This window comes from Heterodontus francisci, chromosome 2, assembly GCF_036365525.1.
Source record: "Heterodontus francisci isolate sHetFra1 chromosome 2, sHetFra1.hap1, whole genome shotgun sequence".
In the NCBI taxonomy this organism is placed as follows: domain Eukaryota; kingdom Metazoa; phylum Chordata; class Chondrichthyes; order Heterodontiformes; family Heterodontidae; genus Heterodontus; species Heterodontus francisci.
Window position 1 is genome coordinate 206967962 of NC_090372.1, and position 14885 is coordinate 206982846.

Genomic DNA, 14885 nt, shown 5'->3' on the forward strand with positions numbered 1-14885 from the left:
TAGGTGAAGTTGGAGATGCTTCATACAAATCTGTGCCTGCTTCTCAGGCAGCTGCCATGACACCTGGGCCCTGCGCCAGTCCCAGCTGCCACCGCTGTTCAGTGAACTGACTCAGATGGAGGGGTGGCTTCTTGGAGACAAGGGCTATCCTTTATAGACATGGCTTCCAACACCAGTGAGAGACCCCAACACTGCTGCAGAGGAGAGATACAACGCCAGCCACTGAGCTACAAGAGCCACCATTGAGCAAGCGATCGGCATGCTGAAAAGCGCTTCCCATGCCTGGATAGATAGGGTGATGCCTTGGACTACGGGCTGAAAAGGCCAGTTCCTTTCTTTGCTGCTCACTGTGCTCTGCACAACTACGCACCCAACAGCGGGCATGCCTGGCATGATGAGGAGAGACGTCAACAGGATTCCTCCTCGGACTATAAGGATGCTGAGGACCTACAACGGGAAAGGTGCATGGGGGGACAGATGGCACCCAGGCTCTGCATGCAGGGCTAGCAGTGAGCTAGGGATGTACAGGAATAGCTTATCAGACAAAGGCTGACTTCTCCATAGGAACCGGCATGAACTCTGCAAGCCACACATCACCCTCGCTCACCTGCTGTGCACCAGTCCACATCTGCAGCATCCTTGTGTAAACTATTAGAGGCAGCAACTGACTGAGCCAATGTCCATGTCACTGCATCTGTGGAGATGCTTATAAGTAATTGTGGTATGGCAATGATATTGCATACGTTGGCTCTCCTGAAGGGTCAACAGTGCAAAGGGATGTGACATTGGCACTACATGCTGGCACACATCATTCACACAGAGAAAAGGACACACATGTCGGTGAGGAACATTTAGTGAATGACCTATTTACATTGCTGGTACATCCGTGCATTCCCATTTGTGTCAGTGTGTTCTCTATAAATGCTTGCGAGTGCCCCTTCTCGATGCAACCTCTGCGCTAGCAGCCTGACTGGAGGAAGGCTGCTGATCTGATTGCCCTTAGGCTGTGGATGACTTTGGTGTTCGTACCCTATGTCCACGAGACCTAGAGGGCCCTGGCTGGCTGGGAGACTGCTTGCTCATCCCCTTCCGGCATTGACACCGGATGGCCCCACGGCTGCTCACCTCCTCTGCCATCTCCAGCCAGACTGCCTTGTTCAGGCGGGAGGGCCTCTTCTTACCATCGCTGGTGAAAAGGACTTCCCGCCTTGCCTGCACAGCCTGGAGGAGAGTGACCAGGGAGGCTTTGCTGCACTATGGGGCCACCCTAGAGCACCCCTCTGCCATCCTCAGCTTTTGTTGTGGCCCTTTAAATGCAAAGGTGACTCCACTGTGTAACTGCTCTAACTTCTGGCTGCAAGGTTCGTCTTACACATGTTTGAAAACCAATGCAGGACTATTGAGGAAATCTCTGCTGTTGTCATTGTTTTTCAACTATTACACATCGACGCATGTTCACAAACACTTTGCTTCTGCAGCAGCTGATCATCATTATTGGTGTAATATTTCTAGTTAGCAATGCAGCTAGAATATGAACATATGTTCCTGTTTTTTAACAAAGATCGTTTAATTGCTGTTACATGTATTTTCACATAGCAGTTAGCAAGAAATGAATACAGATTCCAAATGTATATTAGTCTGTGGCTTTTCACAGTCAAATGATTAGAAGCCCATAGTATGTAAATATTCTTCAATTATGGTTTTATTTCTATTGTGTATTTGCCTTTTATGATACATTTAAGTCTCACATCCTGGAATGTGCGAAATTAAGATTATTCACCCAGGTGCGGCACGCCTACAAGAAGGAATGTTACACCTGAGTGGAAGAAGAGGTTCGCAACTTCACAGGACACTGGGACACAGCAGGGTAAGTATGTGGCAACAAAGTGGAAAGTCCTGGGGAAACTCAGCAGGTCAGGCAGCATCTGTGGAGAGAGAAGCAGAGTTAACTTTCAGGTCTGTGAACTTAGTCAAGTTAACTCTGCTTCTCTGTCCACAGATGCTGTCTGACTAGCTGAGTTTCTCCAGTACTTTCTGCTTTGCTGCCAGATTGACAACAGCCCCATTCTTCAGATATGAGGTAAGTATTTCTTTGACAGCGGTCAGGAAGCAGGTGCTGGGGCACTTAAAATAGGGCCCCAGCACCTGCTGCACAGCTGTCAAAAGGTTCCTCAATGCGCCGAATGTCCTGCCTCTCCCCACGTAATATGGGGGCGGGGGGGGTTGGCGGCGCATTGCAGTGATGCAAATGAGCCCCCGCACATAATATTGCGGGGGCTCGGCAGCAGCCACTGAATGCGGGCATGCCGCTGAGTTCAAAGGGCGCCGATGCAGAGCGCGGCGCCCAAATAAAATTCAGGCTATTGCCTTTTCGATAGCATATTAAATTGAGGTCTATCTGCTTATTTCAGTAGTTCAGATGCACATTAAAGATCCCATGGCACTAGAAACCTGGTAGCATAGATGTTGGCAGAACGGAAGGAGGCCATTCAGCCCATTGTGTCTGTGCCGGCACTTTATGAGAGCAATTGAAAAGCTAATCTTACTGCCCTCCCCCTTGCTGTTTTCTCAGCACTATATCTTGCTCTGTTTCAAATATTTATCCAATTCTCCCACAAAAGATGCAATAATCTCTGACTCAACCAGTCTTTGTTGCAAAGCGTTTATGCTCCAACTACACTTTAAGTAAAGAAATCTCTATAAATTACTTCCCACACTCTTTCAGTGACAATCTTAAATTGACTGATACTCATCAGTACCTCACCACATGGAAGAAATAGTCTTTCCTTGTTCAGTCTGTCAATGCTCTTCATTATTCTAAAAACACCTATAAAATCTCCTTTGCTCCATTGGAAATAATCCCAGTATCTCAAGTCTCTCCTCATAAATATAGAGATTAAAATTTGTTTAGGTTGTTTTCAGGCAGATGATTGACGACACACAGGAAATGTGTGCCAGAATCTAGAGGCCCGAACCTCTTGGGTCTTGGGCACCATCAGTGTCCTCCCGGTGAATTGTAGATGCTAATTGGGCGTCCAGAGGAAGTTGGCTGGTGTGATGCAGACCAATTTGGGCCAGATGCCTTGCCGATGACCCTCAGGAAATCTGTGAAAGTAGAAGAAGCAACTGCCGCTCCTCCTGGCTCCACGTGGTGCGATGAAAATAATGACTGCTGGTTAGGCTGCAATAATCGCTGGGATGTTCTACATAGCCCTGACCATTTTGTCTGCATATGGTCACCTCGAACCTGGAAAGGTGCCTTCACCAAGATGGTAGAACCTGTAACACAGGCTCAGATCAGATGTGGGATGTTACACCCCAAAATTAATCCTTTTTGTCCCTATTTTCTGCCTGGAAAAAGGGGTGAAGATCAATTTCTCTTCCATAGTTTCCGATCGCTGGCATCATCCTAGTGAATCTGCAGTATAACTTCCCATTGGTCTTAATGCTCATTCTACAACGGGCACCCAACACATGCACAATACTCCCACTGGGGCTGAACTAGAGATTTGTATAAATGTTTCATTTGCTTCTTTGGTCTTCTACTCTATGTCTGTATTCATAAAACCCAACATTTATTTGAACACATAGGTCTTCTTTTTAATCCTCAGTATCTTTGCATTGACTGCATACTTCCATTCCTTGTTTTTCCTCTCAACCTGTATTACATCCACATTAAATATGGATATTCCTCTGCATTAGATAGAACTATGGATGTTTGCAGCACAGAAGGAGTCATTTCAATCCATTGTATCTGTGTCAAATGTTTGCTGGAGCATTCCACAACTATTCCCATTGCCCTGCTTGCTTCTCATAGCCCTGCATCTTCCTCTGCTTCAAATATATGTTCGACTTCTTTTAGAAGGCAGAGTCATCTCTGCCTCAACTATTCCCTGTGGCAAAGCATTCCATCAAAGCCATTGGATCATGAGGCATCCTCTCCACACAGTAGAGGTTCCTCCCCCCCGCCCCCCCCCCCCACCCCGCCACTGGTAAGATTCCAGCAGCAGTGGGAAGAGGCCCTTAATAGGCCACTTAAGGGCCTGAATTGCCCTGTGGGCGGGAAGGCCGTCGTCAGCCTATCTCACCCCTGGGAAGATCACTGGGAGATGGGGGCGCCACAGGCCCTCCACCCCACCACCTGTCATGATACTCAGTGCCCCCCGCCTCCAATCCCACCTCCATAGACCCATAGAAAAGTTACGGCACAGAAAGAGGCCACTCAGCCCATCATGTCTGCAATGGCTGAAAAAACTAGCCGTCCATTCTAATCCCATCTTCCAGCACCTGGTCCTTAGCCTTGCAGGTTACAGCACTTCAGATGCAGGTCCAGGTACCTTTTAAACTAGTTGAGGGTTTCTGCCTCCAACAGCAATCTGAGCAGCGAATTCCAGACACCATCTGGGTGAAAAAGTTTTTCCTCAGGTCCCCTCTAATCCTTCTACCAATCACCTGGTAATTGACCTCTCTGCTAGGGGAAACAGGTCCTTCCTGTCTACTCTATCTAGGACCCTCATAATTTTGTACACCTCAATTAAGACATCCCTCAGGCTCCTCTGTTCTAAGGAAAAAATCCCTAGCCTATCCAATTTTTCCTCACAGCTGCAACTTTCAAGCCCTGGCAACATTCTTGTTTATCTCCTCTGTAGTCTTCTCCAGAGCAATTTTGTCGTTCTTGTAATGTGGTGACCAGAACTGTAGGCAGTACTCCAGCTGTGGCCTAACCTACCCCCACCCTTGGGGGGGCCGTAAAATCCAGCCTATAACCACCATCTGTGTGAAGAAATTTCTTCCAATCTCTCTCCTCACTCTTCTCAGTAACAATCTAAAATTGATGACCTCTCATTACTGAATTCCCGAGAAATCGGTGTGGGGGGGGGGTGCGGTTGGTGGGGGGCGGTGGAGGAATAAAATCAATACTGGAAGATAAAGGATTGTTGGGGGGGAGTGGTAGGTAGTAGTTTTAAAAACATTTATCAGCCAAAGGATTATTAGACGACAGAATGAATTACTGCAAGTGGCTGCAGAAACCATGTCAATCACCCCCTTTAAGAATGATACCGATTAACACGAAGTAGAAACCTATTAAAGGATGAGGGGAAATAATGTGGAGCTCCAATGTGGAGCTAGCATTAGCACGGGCAAATTAGGCTTTACAGACCCCTTCTGTGGTCAATTTTAACTGATTCTGCAATGCAGGTCTTTAAGTAAACTCACATTATTTGACATAAGATCCATATATTGGTGAGCTCTACCATTTATTATAGAATCATACAACACAGAGGAGACTAGTCCTACTCCACCTGTTCTTTCCCCATAGCCCTGATTTTTTTTCCTTTTCAATATGTTGCTATTAAATAGTTAATATTATGTTGGACTTGGTTCTTTTCCAAGGGCAGGTTGGTTGCTCTTTCCACCTTGTTCACCGAATCATCTATTTACAAGAGAATGCTTATCTGTTTTCTAAGGAACATTGTAATTAACAAGGATTCACTTCGTTCTTAAAAATGTGTAATTTTTTTCCCCTCTCCTTTGGGTAGACAACTTCTTGGTCTTAAGCAAGTTAATTCAGCTGTTCAGAAAAGCAGGCAAACTTGATAAAACTCCAGTGTTTTTGGAGCTAGCAGAGAGGAAATCGACAAGGACAGTTGTGGAGCCTGGTTTCAACTACTGCAAAGGCCTATACCTCTGGTAAATGAAGACTGAATGAATTGTGATGACATGCATGTTTGCTCCAAAATAACCTAGATTAAGGTGTGCAAAATGCGACCCATGGGCCAAATGCAAGCCCCCAAGCCCCAGCAGTCTGGCCAACAAGGACCAGCATTTCAAACCTGTTTGCACTGCTTCTTGTTCACTGGTTTAGACGAGTTTGGAATTTGCTGGCCTGCAGGTTTGGAAAAGATTGTTCTTAGCCCTGTTGCCTCAATGGCGGATGAATCCAAAATCAAATCTCTCAGTATTAGCACCTTGAGATAAATATAAATTAATGCGAATATTGATTAAACTTTCTGGAGCAGACATTCTCATCAGAATGGTCTGTTAATGTTTTTGTTTGGGATGTTGAAAAAATAGTCAGGAACCCACTATTCTAAGCCTCTGTCCCAATCATATGTGTTGTGATTTCCACCTCAATCATGTTGCAGGAGAGACTAGAGTGTTGAAGAGAGGCAGCAGCATTAGATCACAAGGATGTGATGTCCAAATATGTCCTGCAACATATTCTGGGCAGGGCAAGTTTAGCAGCCATCCAAATAAGGAGTGTAGTTAGGGCTGTCTGACTGTGTCTGAACACTACAAACACTTCAAAGAAACATCAGCAACAGTCTTTATCTGTGCAGGAAGCCAAGTTTTAAACCAACTTTTTGCCTGAATTTGCCCTTCATTGACTTGAAGCAAGAATTCCTTGGAATTTTCTGGGGGATATTTGCCACCTTCCACCATTCCCCTGAAGAAAGGATGTAGTATTGTAAGCACATTGGCTCATGCAGATTGCCATTCAGCTGACCTTGAAAGAGGCAGGGGGAGTAGAATTGATTTTGCTGCCCCAGGCTAAGGGAGAGAAAAGTCAACCAGGATTCCTAATCCTGATTGCTGTTCAGTGGCTTTAGCTGAAAAATCAGTGTGCATCGGGGAAAATCTGCACTCCTTACCCAGCCTGGCCTATAATGTGAGCGCAGCCCCACACCAATGTGATTTACTCTTAACTGTCCTCTGAAGTGGCTAAACTAGCCATTTTATTTCCTTTATTCATTCACAGGATGTGGGCGTCACTGACAAGGCCAGCATTTATTACCCATGCTTAATTGCCCTTGAGAAGGTGGTGGTGAGCTCCCTTCTTGAATACAATGGAGTGGATTTCTAGACTATTTCAGAGGGCTGTTAAGAGTCAACCACATTGCTGTGGGTGTGGAATCACATGTAGGCCAGACCGGGTAAGGACGGCAGATTTTCTTCCCTAAATGACATTAGTGAACCAGATGGTTTTTAATGATAATCCAGTAGTTTCATGGTCACTTACTAGCCTTTTAATTACAGATTTATTTAATTAACAAATTTAAAGTCTCCAGCTGCCATGGTGGGATTTGAACTCATGTCTCCAGATCATTAGCCTAGTAACATAATACTCACTATGCTACTTTACCCTAATCAGTTGCAGAAAATTACTTCAGGCCAACTAGGGATGAGGAATATATGCTGACCTTGTCAGTGATTAACACATCCCAAGTATGAATTTTTTAAATGTAAGATGAGGATGTGATGGGACCGTGGCTATGATTCTGAACGAATTCTGCTGAATGGACTAATGTACTATCTTCGTGACTGTTCTTCACTCAGACTAAGAACAATCACATGGGCAAAATACCAGAGAATGAATGGTGCGAGTGCAACCAGATTCGCATGTGATTGAGAGAAGAGCTGACAAAACTCAAAGTGGAAAAAAGAAACTTTAAGAGGTTTTGAGAACTTTGCACTGTTACACCACTGACAGCACCTTCTGCATGTTATTATATTTCTGTTGACAGGTATACAGGGCAGCCAAATGGAGCACTGAAACATTTTAACAAAGCACGCAAGGACAGTGACTGGGGGCAAAGTTCCATTTACAACATGATTCAAATATGCCTGAATCCAGACAATGAGATCGTAGGAGGCAACCTGTTTGAAACCCTGGATGAAGACTTCAGGTTCGGTGAAGCGGTCTTATCGCCACATTTCATTATCTGGCTAAACATTTGCTATAACCCTGTTATCTCCAATGACGTGTCCGGGTTGGCAATAAATAGGGTCTTCAAAGCAAAGATAAATCATTCAGATCAATCAGTATCTGAAAAAGAAGTTAAGGCTGTGATTTTAGCAAGGCGTTTGATAAGGTTCCCCATGGTAGGCTCATTCAGAAAGTAAGGAGACATGGGATACAGGGAAAGTTGGCTGTCTGGATACAGAATTGGCTGGCCCATAGAAGACAGAGGGTGGTAGTAGATGGAAAGTATTCAGCCTGGAGCTCGGTGACCAGTGGTATTCCACAAGGATCTGTTCTGGGACCTCTGCTCTTTGTGATTTTTATAAATGACTTGGATGAGGAAGTGGAAGGCTGGGTTAGCAAGTTTGCCGATGACACGAAGGTTGCTGGAGTTGTGGATAGTGTGGAAGGCTGTTGTAGGTTGCAACGGGACATTGACAGGATGCAGAACTGGGCTGAGAAGTGGCAGATGGAGTTCAACCTGGAAAAGTGTGAAGTGATTCATTTTGGAAGGTCGAATTTGAATGCAGAATATAGGCTTAAAGACAGGATTCTTGGTAGTGTGGAGGAACAGAGGGATCTTGGGGTCCATGTCCATAGATCGCTCAAAGTTGCCACCCAAGTTAGGGTTGTTAAGAAGGCGTATGTGTGTTGGCTTTCATTAACAGGGGGATTGAGCTTAAGAGCCTCGAGGTTATGCTGCAGCTCTATAAGGCCCTGGTTAAACCACACTTGGAATATTGTGTTCAGTTCTGGTCGCCTCATTATAGGAAGGATGTGGAAGCTTTAGAGAGGGTGCAGAGGAGATTTACCAGGATGCTGCCTGGACTGGAGGGCATGTCTTACGAAGAAAGGTTGAGGGAGCTAGGGCTTTTCTCATTGGAGCGTAGAAGGATGAGAGGTGACTTGATAGAGGGGTACAAGATGATGAGAGGCATAGATAGAGTGGATAGTCAGAGACTTTTTCCCAGGGTGGAAAGGGCTATCACCAGGGGGCATAATTTTAAGGTGATTGGAGGAAGGTTTTGGGGAGATGTCAGAGGTAGGTTCTTTACACAGAGAGTGGTGGGTGCGTGGAATGCACTGCCAGCAGTGGTAGTAGAAGCAGATACATTAGGGACATTTAAGCGACTCTTGGATAGGTACATGGATGATAGTAGTATGAAGGGTATGTAGGTAGTTTGATCCTAGAGTAGGTTAAAGGTTCGGCACAACATCGTGGGCCGAAGGGCCTGTGCTGTGCTGTACTGTTCTATGTTCTATTAGAGCCTATTAATGGAGAGTCCCATGTGAATCTTTGGCCTAATCTTTCTCTTTCAGATGTTGACCAAGTTGCAGTACATTTTGGTTTTTATTTCAGATTTAAATATTCTGTTCTCCTCCAAGTCACATTCTATCCTGACTTGGAAATATATTGCTGCTCCTTCATCGTCGCTAGGTCAAAATCCTGGAATTCTCTGCTTAACTACACCACACGGACTGTAGCAGTTCAAGAAGGTGGCTCACCGACCTTCTTAAGAGTAATTAAAGATGGGCAATAAATGCTGGTCTTTTTAAAAAAAAGTATTTCTGCTGCTGTCCCCTGTCGAATCAGCAGACTCAACTCAGATAAGGATTTATTTATTTTATTTAGAGATTGAACCTATGACTTTTCTATCTGTCTAGCTGAGAGATGAAAACTGTACTTTGAAACCATCGATAACCTTTTTTGTTAACTTTGCATCATGCGGCACTTAAATATACGCAATTATACATTTTACATTACTTTGACCTAGGAATTAAAGTGCTCCTATAATATTTGTCTTACTGCTGTTTTAAATCAGTCATTAACAGACATTAATATTAAATGAGTTAAAATCTTTGCTAATACAGGAATGTCATACAAATGCAGTAAATATTTGTTTCCTATTCAACCAGAAGTAATATCTAGGCTGAAATTTCTGAAAATTGTTCAGAGTATGGCTCTTCTTTTCCCTCTTAAAAAAAAACCCAAACAGTGGAGAGTCCACTGAAAAGAAAGAGACAGACCAGCTTGCAGTAAGGACAGCAGAGAAACTACTGAAAGAGTATCATCCTCAAACACAGGAAGAACAGGAGCAAAGGATATTACTGCAAAACAGCTGCCTAATGGCTACTAACGATCGCTCCAAAGTGGAAAAGGCCCTTGATGTGTTCATGGAAATGGCCACGGTTAAGGTGAGATTACAGTAGCTATAACTTGCAAGGGCATGGAGGTAAATTCAGATCACAGCTCTTTGGGGCAAGCAACGGAAAGTAGTAAATATACTTTATTGGATCCCCCATTGACTTTATTTTGAAAGTCAACCATTCAGTAGTCACTTATTGAACAGCATCTTGCCATAAAAAGCACTGTGTTTAAGTATTCATCACTTTAATGAGACACAATGCCAGCAGCTGGAGACTTTTGTTCCCCAATATTCTAATAATTTTTTTCATCACTTTTCTCTCCTCCTCTCTTGCACACATTAACTTGTTGCCAGGGCACAGCTGCATTGACACTACGCACTTTCCAGTACCATGCCCAAGCAGCCATATTTGATGAATGAGCTTAGATTGTGACTGTCGCAGTGATATCATACCATGAGAATCATCACAGTTGAGCATTACTTAGCATTAACACACCTCCATGCACACTCATATTGCTGCAGGAATCACTGGATAATAATCAGCAACAGGCATCCTTTACTTTACCTCAGTGGCCCTGAAGCAAGTTATAGTTCCAACCAGACTGAGATGAGCTAATTCAACACAGATCAGAAATCGATCTAGTAAAGTAGGTACAGGAGTAGGCCACACAACCCCTTGATCCTGATCCACCATTTAATTAGACTATGACTGCTCTCTATCTTAACTCCATCTACCCTCCTTCTTTCCATATCCCTGAATACCTTATAATAATAAAAACAAGAAATGCTGGAAATACTCAGCAGGTCTGGCAGCATCTGTGGAGAGAGAAGCAGAGTTAACGTTTCAGGTCAGTGACCCTTCTTCAGAACTGGCAAATATTAGAAATGTCAAAGGTTATAAGCAAGTAAAGCGGGGGTGGGGCAAGAGATAACAAAGGAGGTGTAGATGGGACAAGGTCACAGAATAGCTGACCAGAAGGTTGTGGAGCAAAGGCAAACAATATGTTAATGGTGTGTTGAAAGACAAAGCATTAGTACAGATAGGGTGTTAACGGACTGAAAATTGAACAGCCGCAAGTTCAAACATAAAAAAAAAGTGGGTAAGCAAACTGAACTAAGTGTTCTGATGATGCTACCTTCCATGACGGCGCTTCTGATACGTCTTCCTTTTTCCTCATCCGAGGATTCCCCCCCCACTGTGGTTGACAGGGCCCTCAACCGTGGCCGGCCCATTTCCCGCACCTCTACCCTCACCCCTTCCCTTCCCTCCCAGAACCGTGACAGGGTTCCGCTTGTCCTCACTTTCCACCCCATCAGCCTCCATATCCAAAGGATCATCCTCTGCCATTTCTGCCACCTCCAGTGTGATTCCACTACCAAACGCATCTTCCCCTCCCTTCCCCTGTCGGTATTCCGAAGGGATTGCTCCCTCCGTGACACCCTGGTCCACTCCTCCATTACCCCCACCACCTCGTCCCCTTCCCATGGCACCTTCCCCTGCAGTCGCAGGAGGTGTAATACCTGCCCATTTACCTCCTCTCTCCTCACTATCCCAGGCCCCAAACACTCCTTTCAGGTGAAGCAGCGATTTACTTGTACTTCTTTCAACGTTGTGTACTGTATTCGCTGCTCACAGTGTGGTCTCCTGTACACTGGGGAGACCAAACACAGACTGGGTGACCGCTTTGCGGAACACCTCCACTCAGTCCGCAAGCAGGACCCCGAGCTTCCGGTTGCTTGCCATTTCAACACTCCACCCTGCTCTCATGCTCACATCTCTGCCATGGGATTGCTGCTGTGTTCCAGTGAACATCAACGCAAGAACAGCATCTCATTTACTGATTAGGCACACTATACCGGACTGAAAATTGAGTTCAATAATTTCAGAGCGTGACGGGCCCCCCATTTTACTTTTATTTTTAGTTATTTTTTTCTTTTTCCTTTTTTTATACTTTTTTGTGTGTATTTTATTTTATTTCATCTTAGTTTGTTCAGTTTGCTTACCCATTCTTTTTTTCATGTTTGTACTTGTGGCTGTTCAATTTTCAGTCCGTTAACACCCTATCTGTAGTAATGTTTTGTCTTTCCACACACCATTAACATATTGTTTGCCTTTGCTCCACAACCTTCTGGTCAGCTATTCTGTGACCTTGTCCTATCTACACCTTCTTTGTTATCTCTTGCCCCACCCCCGCTTTTCTTGCTTATAACCTTTGACATTTCTAATATTTGCCAGTTCTGAAGAAGGGTCACTGACCTGAAACGTTAACTCTGCTTCTCTCTCCACAGATGCTGCCAGACCTGCTGAGTATTTCCAGCATTTCTTGTTTTTATTTCAGATTTCCAGCATTCGCGGTATTTTGCTTTTATTTCCCTGAGTACCTTGCCTGACCAAAATTTTCAGTCTCAGTGTTGAAATTTTCAATTCACCGCCAGCCTCAACAGACTTCTGGGGGAAGAAGTTCCATATTTCCACTACCACTTGTGTGAAGAAGTGCTTCCTGACATCATGCCTGAATGGCCTGGCTCTAATTTTTAGCTTATGCCACCTTATTCTGAGCTCTCCCATTAGAGGAAGTGATTTCCTACAATGCTAGTTTATGCAACTAGAGACCTTCTGGTTTCTATTTTTACTAACTTCTCCATTGGAGTAACTTGGCAGATAATCTGTCATAGTGTGTGTGCTCTGTGGCATATTTATAATTTGCTTGATAGTATATCTCAAAAGGCAAAACTATCTATCATCCTCGCTAATGCTTTATGGCATTGCTTTTTGGAAATTATTTATTTTTCAGAAGGACCACGTACCTTCACTCCTGGCCATAGCTCAAGCTTGCATGGTCCTGAAGCTGATTCCTCGGGCCAGGAACCAGCTGAAAAGAATAACAAAAATTAACTGGAATTTGAAGGATGCCGAGGAGTTTGAGAAGAGCTGGCTTCTGCTGGCTGATATTTACATTAAAGCAGGAAAATATGACCTTGCAACGGAATTGCTAAAACGCTGCTTGCAGTACAATCAGGTGAGTGACTGCTGGTATATTTAATAAAAAGGTACCCAATGCTGTCCTCCTTAAGGAACTATCTGAAAACAACTTTTTTTTAAACTGTTCAGTTGTGAAATGTACGTATATCTTTGTGAAATAAAGATGTGATAACAGGCTTAGATATAGGAACATAGGGACAGAAATAAGCCATTCATGCCCTCAAGCCATTTAATTAGATCGTGGCTGATCTCTACCTTAACCCTATTTACTTGCCTTAGCACCACATCCTGTGATACTCTCATCTAACCAAAATTTATTGACCTTGGCCAAAAGCTTCAATTGTCCCAACATCCACAGTTCTTCGGAGGAGAGGATTCATATTTCTACTGCCTTTCATCTCAAAATGCACTTCCTGAATGGCTCTAGCTCTAATTTTAAGAATATGTTCCCCCGTTCTTGAATCCCCTATCAGAGGAAATGGTTTCTTTGCATCTAAACTATCAAATCTTTTTAACATTTTAATATCCTGATCAGATCATCCCTCAATCTTCTACACTCAAGGTAATTTCAAGCCAAGTTTATGCAACCTGTCCTTATAATTTAATCCTGCCAGCCCTGGTATCATTATTCTGGTGAATCTCCACTGCACCCTTCCAAGGTCAATGTATCCTTCCTGAAGTGCTGTGCCCAAAATGGATCTCAGTACTCCAGATGGAGTTTGACCAAGGCTCTATTCCAACTGAACACTAAGAGCTAGAAGAGTGAACCTAGCAAACATTCAATACAGTAAACCTATTGGCCATGACGGTATTGGCACTCCGATTCTCAAAAGTCATACTTAAGGAGCTAGTCCTTCTCTTTCACCCATTAGTTTGAAGACCCTATGAACTGGGTCGCTGATTCCAAGTGAAATCATTGATTTTCGTACCTATCTACAATCTTGCCTGTTGTTGCTGAACTTAGTACAACCCAAAGGAAATTGTTTCACTGGTTGGCGACAGCCTATCCTTTATAATATCAGAGAGATGTGGTCCTGCTGTTAACCCTACAAGATTATGACTTGGGCAGTACCACGAACGTTGCTTGTAGTTAAGCCAGGTGACCATGTTTATAGAAGGAATGCAAAAGATGCTGTATTTGCAACTTGCAGAAGTACCATCCTGTATGAGTCCAAAAACATCCGTGTACATCTTCATGGAAGGTTGCTCAAAGCCTCATTCCCTTATCACAAAAGTTTTGAAACTTTTACCCAAGTGATCATGAGCTAAGGAGAGAGATTTCTGGCACCCAGTAACAATTTCTCCAAGTCTTTTTATACTTCCAATTACCTTCAGCATCATATCAGTCCTTATTTGTTTCCTTCCACTGCACCCTGTATGCCACCTAATACAATAAATAAAACAAAGCATTCGTCCAGCAAGATAGGACTTGATTCGTGATTCCAACCAGTACTTATCGTAATCGAAAAACATGCTTGTGAATCGATTAGCAGCGATGAGAGTTGCTGGCATGAATATGCTTTTCTTTGACAACTTGAATTTGGTCTTACCATGAATCAGTTGGATTTAAAGTTTGTCTAATTCATATTTTCAAAGTATCTTGCTTACTCCTGTTTATAAACATCTGAAAAATGATGGATAAGGAAAGATCAGCAGTCCATCCAGCCTGTCCCACATGATGCTTTATGCATCACAATATATACACTCCCCACTCTACCCAAAAGCCACATAAAAGGAACATAGGAACACAGGAGTAGGCCATTCAGCCCATCGAGCCTGCTCCACCATTCAATACGATCATGGCTGATCAACCACTTCAATGCCTTTTCCCCACATTATCCTCATATCCCCTTATGTCATTTGTATTTAGAAATCTGTCAATCTCTGCTTTAAACATACTTAATGACTGAGTTTCCACAACCCTCTGGGGTAGAGAATTCCGAAGATTCACAACCCTCTGAGTAAAGAAATTTCTCCTCATCTCTGTCCAAAGTGGCTTCACCCTTATTTT

At 43.8% G+C, this 14885-nt stretch overlaps 1 protein-coding gene across 1 annotated transcript in view; it reads left to right on the forward strand.

Annotated features, from left to right (window-relative positions):
- LOC137380250 (tetratricopeptide repeat protein 21B-like) overlaps positions 1 to 14885 on the forward strand; it is a 173307-nt gene that overhangs the window by 149508 nt on the left and 8914 nt on the right. The window contains exons 24-27 of the mRNA XM_068052110.1: positions 5541 to 5691; positions 7527 to 7688; positions 9742 to 9940; positions 12687 to 12911. Of these exons, the coding sequence (XP_067908211.1) occupies positions 5541 to 5691; positions 7527 to 7688; positions 9742 to 9940; positions 12687 to 12911 (737 nt within the window). The remainder of the gene's footprint in view (positions 1 to 5540; positions 5692 to 7526; positions 7689 to 9741; positions 9941 to 12686; positions 12912 to 14885) is intronic.